This window comes from Etheostoma cragini, chromosome 5, assembly GCF_013103735.1.
Source record: "Etheostoma cragini isolate CJK2018 chromosome 5, CSU_Ecrag_1.0, whole genome shotgun sequence".
Taxonomy (NCBI): domain Eukaryota; kingdom Metazoa; phylum Chordata; class Actinopteri; order Perciformes; family Percidae; genus Etheostoma; species Etheostoma cragini.
In genome coordinates, this window is record NC_048411.1 from 12,562,570 (window position 1) to 12,570,487 (window position 7,918).

Genomic DNA, 7,918 nt, shown 5'->3' on the forward strand with positions numbered 1-7,918 from the left:
TTAAGTGTTAACGAGCAGTTGGACAGGTGTACCTAATAAAGTGGCCGGTGAGTGTATATATATATATATATATATACATATGCCATCAATGAAGTCAAGAGCATGCCAAACCTGTAGGTGGCAGTGTAACAAGAAGCTCAAGTCCACGCTAGCCAGTCACAATCCTGAAAGTTGCAACAACAGCAACGAATCCCTTCCTTTCTCTTCTCTTCCTCACTTCCTCGGCTGCCAGCTAAACTTCTGTTTAATTTCAAAAATCTCCACTCTGCAGAGTTTTGCCATTTGCCTGTAAACAAAGGGCACAAATGAAAGCGAATGTCTGAGGCTGTTTGAGCTGCCATATGTTACTATTATTGTATTAACAATGAAGTGTACCCAAATACCTAGAATTAAAATTACATGGCTACAGCTGGAGGAGAAACAACGACCACAATTACTATAGCCTCTGTTTACACAATCAATAGATGTATAGCAAGGGGGTTTATGTAGAAACCACAAAGGAGACTGTGTGGCTCGTAGCACAAAACTACACTTTGTGTGTTCTGCTGCCAATGTGTTTGCAAGAGAGGGAGGGTGTTCCGACCAAAGTCTGTTTGTCAATATGGGAGACCATATGTTTGTGTGTGCGAGAGACAGCTTACACTAAAGGAAACTGCCGAAGGCGGAGGATGCAAAGCAGCCTTGAACCAGCTCCCATTAACAATCCCCACATGTTGTGGTGGCCACACACACAGACCTGAACCAACGAGCAAGGCACCTCTAAGAAATGTGCACTGCTGCAGGTATTTCTTCCAGTCACGTAATAAGCATTTATAATAGTAGAGTATTTTGAAAAAATGTTTTCCAGATTAAATAACAAAATGTAAAATGCGTAAAACATATTCCAGGGCCTACTGCAAGTAAAAGGTGTGCTAAAGAATAACAAAGTTTGAATTAATCCTAAACTTCTCAAGTAAAGCGAGTAAGGAATTTATCTGCCACAGATGTTATTTAAATACATACCCACCCTTCATGTATCTTATAGAATATCCATCAGCCTTACGGCTACAAAAATGAACAGGGATCTATATGATTACCCTATGATTGCTTTCCCTTGTCCAGAAAGAATTGCTCTAATCATCGGTGGAAAATGTCAGACATTGAAGGAGCTGTGGTCAGGTAGAACTGGGAGTAATTTGAGGGGGTACTAACCCCAACTCCTCCCCCCATAGTTCCTCCGGACCCAACTCAGAGTTTCCCAGGCTAAGACGAGGTATCACCTGGGAACAGCTAAGATTGTGACCAGGGGGTGGGAGGGAAGTGGGGGTGGATTTTATGGTCTCCCCCGCTCTCTTTGTTTTTCACTTATGCAATTACCAAAGAGGAATTGCCATTAGCTGCTGCTTCAGTGAATTAAATAACAAAAGCCGTTGGCATAATCACGTTTATGATTTTCCTAAATGGTTTGACAACCAACACCTGCATTACCAACATGAATGATTTACACAATACGTAAGGAGTACGAGGCAGCAAGAAAGATACTTTTTCCACCGCGAAGGCAATGGCAATGCCTAGAGATTATGTTATTAACTGGGTACAGGTAGCATCGTTATCTTCTCTGGGATGTAAAAAGACTAAACAACAAAAAACTGTTTCACTTACAATCCCAAACAAAAATTACTTTTCCTATTTTGTTGCAGAGAATGACTTAACAATGGTCCGTTAATTTGGATCTTGCTTTATTCATTAAGGGACACAGGTGCTTGATGTCTTTCACTCTAAAATGTTTCATAGTCCAGACCTTCCTCTTACTGGAGGTGTCTTTGTGTTCTGAAGTGTGAAACCCACCAGTACCATGCTGTTTCACTGGCAAAAGCACCAAGCAGGCCCACAGTGAGGATCAGGTCTCTAAGCACACACGACACACTCTGAATGACAGCCCCAAGCTAAATAAATCATCAGCCATCTTTCACAGGCACACACTGCCATGGCCAACAGGTATGAAAGAAATCCACAATCTTTAAGGGACGGAGAAATCACAACTTCAGCCCATCTGTTCCTCACTACAGACGCCGAGACAGAAAAACATCTAAGGGCAACAAAAATGTGCTGAACCCTATATTAATGCAAATGCTGACAGAGAGCTTATGGTCTTGACAAAAAAAGCTTGTACCGGTATGTTGTACTCTAGTTGCCCTCATTTGGCCTTGTACGCTATGCAGCCTGCGTCTTTCATGATCACACTACTGAGTTACTGCACCTCATGCAGCCGACTGTGTGGGGAGGTAGAAGCTGGGAGTTAAGCCGTGTGAACTGACAAGATTGTTGATGAGAGCAAAAATGTTGGTGAGATTCCGGTGAAAAATGTCCCAGTAACTCCCTTTCCATCCAGCAATCCTGTACTGTTGGAGGACGAGGGCCAAACACTCAAAGATATGTTTGACATGCAGGCATGGATAGAAATCTAAATGAATTTGGGAAAAAATACTGGAGGAGAACAAAGGACAAAGGACAGATGTGGCAAACGGCCAGACAGAGGAGAGGAGAGGAGACAAAGGTTATTTTATCATAAGGTCACACAAGGGTGCTTCCGAAGGGAACAGGGAAATGGAGGGAAAGACAATTATGAAGTAGCGTTGGTCCCGCGGGATATAGAGGAGGCATAAGATAAATGTGGTGCAACAACACATGACAAAGAGAGAAATCGAGTACAGTCAGTGTAATTAACGGAGAGAGATCTGCAGCTTCTAGGAAAAACCAGTGAGGCCTATAAGAGAATAGTGTAAAACAAATAATTTGAAGAATTATTGATTAATAAGTTAATAGAGAACATAAGAGCGGGTGAGCAATTGCAGGTTAAAAGCTGCCGTGTGCAGAGGACAGTGGAGATCATCAAAGCCCCGCAGTAAGGCCTTGAAGGTCAGGGCCAATGACTCATCACAGCAGCCTCGGGGGAAGAAGGAAAACTCTCATTTGTCTTTGTCTGTTTTGGGCTTTCAAACCTGGACACCTGTGAGCTGTAAGTGTTTTTCTGTGTGTAACGGGTGTAACGGGTGTGCGCATCTTTAAGTGTTTCAGGCTGGAAGAACAAAGGAAATTCCTCTCAACTGAAGAATTCACACACCAATGGCTCCATATGATCTGCGCCTGATTCTAAATCATGAATGTACCATCAAGTAGCGTCGAGATAAGTCACCGACTTTGTGGAATGGTTCTGATGGTGTACTGAAATGTACACTGTAAAAGGACTCATTTTATCTGTCTATTATTTTTCTGATTAGTCGATTAGGAAATGGTGGAACATGGTCATCACAATTTCCCAAAGCCCAAGGCAATGTCTTCACTGTCTTGTTTTGTCCAACCATCGGTCTAAAACTCAAACAGATCCAGTTTACAATCCTAGAAGACAAAAGGAAACAATAGGACACAAATATTCACATTTGAAAAGCTAGAATCATGTTATTTTGGGCTTTTTTTCCTAAAGGAACACCACCGTTTGTTGAAATAGGGCTTATCGCGTTCTCCCCTATCTGTAGATAGGTGGGCCAACGCATTCTTTGTATCAGTGCATGCATTGTTTTAGTCTGGTTTTAGTCTGGTGCAATAAAAATATAATCCCAAATCAAGCTCTGCCTATAGGAAATCGTCTAGTCATAATCTGCATTGCTATTTGTACTTGTAAAAATGCAGGCCACAAGCAATTAGGTTGTTGTTGTTTTTTGTTGGCTCACATTTACTCACACTAAAATAATGCATGCACCGAGACAAAAAATGCGTTGGCCCACCTATCTACAGCTAGAAGAGACCGTGACGAGCCCTATTTCAACAAACAGTAGCATATTCCTTTAAAAAGTGTAGCGCTTTAATTGACAACTATTTTTTATTTGATGAATTCCTCTGTTATTTCTTTGCTTAATCATTTTATATCAGCAAGGAAAAATGCCGCCTACACTTGTCCAACCACTTGTCCAAAAATCAAATTGGTGATAAATGTTATTAAACGGAGAAAAGCAGTAACTCATCACATTGAAGAAATTACAACCATCAAATTTGAATAATATTTGCAAAGAAAGTGACAATCAATTGAACGCTGCCGCCCTCTCTCACTTGTATATAGCGGTGTTCCCCGAGGATCATCCTGATTTAAAGTTTTGCTGATTTAATGTGCAATTGGGGCGCTGCTTCCTAATACGCATGAAACCATTTAAATGAGCACATACATAATTTGAAGTTACGTGAAAACTAAAGCCATTGTGCTTTAAGCCTCACAGGGCTCAGTCTGCTGGAATCTTGGTTCATCTTCATCCCCATCTTCAATCTCATTGCACAGGTACTGCACCTGTGTATAATTACAATAAAAGGCATTCTATTCTATTCCATGCTTAAAGAAAACGTTGACATGGTCAAGATGGGGTGGGGAACAAAGGTGGCCACAGGGTTCAGACTTTCTATCAGACCATGACAAGTCCTCCAAGGGAGGATAAAGAAGTGGGCCAGACAAGAAATAAGAAAGCCGCTACCTCTGTAACCCCTCAGTGCACAGAGCTCATATAGTCGTTAAGAACGACAAGGGTGAACGAACGCTTTATCAGCTCCTCCAAAGAGCGCCCACACCAGTCAAGATATTATTCAAGGTGTTAATCCCCTTAGATTCAGGTAATCACTGTGTAAAGAAAGTCCTGGTATGGGGAGACATTCTTAGAGAAGGTTTTCCTGTGATAAAATCCCAGTCTGCTAAAATTAATATGTATTTCCTTTGAAGTGTCTAAACCCCAAAGGCAAGTTAAGTTTCTGTCAGTCAATGTCACGTTGCTAATGCCTAGGAGAAAGCCTTCTGCTCGCTGAAATCCCACTGCCACTGTTTGGCTTTGTTAAAACACATTAAACTGCTGCTTTCACAGATCAGGCCGGACAGCAGGTGGACCGAGTTCCTCTCACGTCACCTCAAACCCCGCTGACCTCTTTGCCTCTTAGGACAGTGGCTGGCCAACGCCAACAACAGCTTCCTCTCTGTCTATCTTGACATTCCTTCACTTGCCGCTTACAAACAGCAGCAAACCCACTGTAAACTCATCTCCCCTTCCCAGAACAAGCCCAGATGTGATGGAGTCCCAGCTTCTTGTGTTTAGTAAACATGTCCACAAACCTCTGGCCATGAGTGACAGGCGAGCTGACCAGAGAGGTGAGCCGTTGGAGCGAGGCTGGGAGCGCTGAAAGCCACATGGACACACCCAGAAGAAAAGGCCTCATCAGAGAGAAGAGGTTTCAGCCTCCAGCCCCATTCAGCCCACACATCTTACTCTGCACACACACACTCTACCTGGCAGCATAAATATTTGTAAAATGGGAAACATCTTCTCATCATTAGGCACTGGCTAGACTCTGAGCTAAACATTTGCTCTGTCCAGAAGTGGGGCCGAGCTGGTTAGCGCTCTTGCCTTTGTGTTTAGTCTAGTAACTCTGCTGTATCACAGATGATCAATCATTTCATGAGAACAAAAGGGGGATCTCCTTTTTATTCAATGATTTTTTCTTAAGCGTAAACTATCAATCATGTGTGCTTTATTAAAAGGCATGCAAACCATCACTCCCTCATTCACCGTCTATGACAAATACTAGATGCATCCTGTCTTCACCACTGGGTAGGAGCAGGTTTTACATGGACCGATGTGAGTGAGACTCAGACTTGATGCTTCGAAGAGCACCCTGACAGCTGAGAAGGAGCAGACGATGGGAGTTATTGCTGCTGCATCTCCTGCTGCAGGGATGAAGAGCACACAACACAGCTCAGAGACAGTGGAGGGGCTCTCAGGAGCCACGCTGAGAGAGTGTGGGGGAGCTGGGATAACAATGAGGACGCGAGGGAGTCAGCAGAGCAATGTATGCTGCCAACACAGGAAAAAGGAAACCAACTGTCAGGAAGACAATAGGACCTGGTAGATGGATGGAGATGGGAGTAACTCTGCAGAGTCACACGTCAAGAGGATACAAAAAGTGAGGCTGTAGCCTATGGTTTAAAAATAGACTGTAAAGGCAAAAAAAGGTCATGTGCAAATAACAAGATATGGTTGAGGATTAACATTCTATGTACAATGCACAGTAGACTATGTCCATGTAGGCCTACTGTTATTGTACAGGCTGTATTATTAATATTATTATTATAAAGTGGATCCTTTCCTTACCTTTTCTGATAGACGGAGGTGTGAGAGGCTGCTGTCTGCGTCCCCACTGAGTAGGTTTTGTAAAGTCCAGTCTTCCAGGTCCCGTCAACAAACGTGGTCAGCCAGAGTATCAGCACAGTCCACAGGAAACTTTTTCTACACAGCGCGGACACGCTGTCCCGTTGGCGCGGTCCCATTGCATCAAAAGTACGGCCAGAAAAGTTTAAATGAGCCCGACTTCCCCCGGTAAGAAAACAGAGCGGTTAGCGCATCCAGCTCCTTAGGGGAAATGAGTCAAACAGCAGCGGGTCGGCTGGACAAGACGCGCATCCTAGTCACTAAAGTAGCACACACGCACTTCTGTACACTACGATGTCTGACACTCGTTATGTGTAAAGCTTGTCTTAGAAGAACTAAAGAAAATTGCCGCACCTATAAACTCCCTCTTCTGGATAGTCTCTACCTATGAGAGAGAGCCGACATTTGAAAAGAAAGCTTGAATACTGCGCGCGTGGGTGTTGTTGAGTGTGTGTTGTCCCCCTTTCTCTATCTGCTCTGCCTACCTCGGTCTGTGTGTGCGCATATCGAGCCGAGCCTTCACTGCAGCGGGCATGAAACCACTTTTATAGTCTCCTCGGGTCTTTTAAAAGCACAGCCTGCTGGTCTTCTTTACCCTGCCCCGTTTAACCTCTTCTTACAGAGGACACTTGCATGCTCAATGCAACGGCACATTACGCATTGTATAATTCTAAATGATTAATGGGCTCATCTGAAATCACTGAAGCTTTGCCGGTGATGAGTGATTGTTTTTTGGTGAGCACAACTGAATATATAACAAATTATGACTAAATTCTGGAACCATTAGATTTAAAAAGTCATGTTTAAAAGCCCATAAAGTAAGGGTTATCATCATTGTTACAATCATTTATGCTTCAATATCTATCTAGCAATCTATACATCTTAGTTTTTGCGCTATGGTTGCCTTTCAGCAGTTGTCTGTAGCCTCTCTGTCAAAGCCATCAGTACCCAGGCAGAGTGTGGCAGGAGAATAGTTGAGGCTACTGTAACCTCCATCAGCTCAAACATATGGGACATGTAGGTTTACTGTGCAAACAGCAGGTAACCACAAGGCTGTGGTCCTGCTCCAAACTAAACACCTGGCACTGCAACCAAAAACTGGGGCCCAAGATGTAAGACTGTGTTTGGGGGTGACTACACCTCTAAGGTCCCATGATGGGCTGAGCTTCAAGTCCCGCCAGCTGCAAAGGACGCTCCAAAGAACACAATGCATCTGGCTAGTACACTAGTTTAGCTGACGTTCTCAGCTAATGAGAGATAGTGTTAACACTCTGACACTCACAGACAGGCATTCAGACTGGCACCAATCACTCCCTACTACATAGGGAAAGCTGCAAACTGACCCACCTGCTCTCAATCACAACAAATGGAAACTGTTTGGGATTGGGGTTTTTGGGGAGGACTGGAAAATGATGTGTCAGAGTTTTTTGTTTCAGGGCACCCATGTCATTTTACGAGGCCGCTAGGTGCAGGCAATAGTGCCAACAGGAACTGGAGCAGCTTAGGGTTAATGTAAATCCCTCCAGTCACGAGCAGCTGAAAATAATTTTGACCTCGGAGCAGGGAGACGGGGGTCGGTTTCATTGATAGGATTTTTTTTCTTCTTATTTCTTGAATAGTTACTCTCTTACTTCTATAATTTTCGGACCATTTACTATGCAAACAGAAAGAGCAGCATTACCTATTGTCCGTGTACATTT

General features: G+C 43.5%; 1 protein-coding gene across 5 annotated transcripts in view; it reads right to left on the reverse strand.

Moving 5' to 3' along the window:
* Positions 1-6,889, reverse strand: part of emid1 (EMI domain containing 1) — a 55,617-nt gene extending 48,728 nt beyond the window's left edge. For 2 of the 5 annotated variants that reach the window (XM_034871838.1, XM_034871836.1), the window contains exon 1: positions 6,162-6,888. In XM_034871838.1, coding sequence (XP_034727729.1) covers positions 6,162-6,337 — 176 coding nt within the window. In that variant the 5' untranslated portion in view covers positions 6,338-6,888. Of the gene's footprint in view, positions 1-6,161 lie in introns of all 5 variants that reach the window. The other 3 variants (XM_034871839.1, XM_034871837.1, XM_034871840.1) reach the window with 2 other exon arrangements.
* Positions 6,890-7,918: the final 1,029 nt, after the last annotated feature.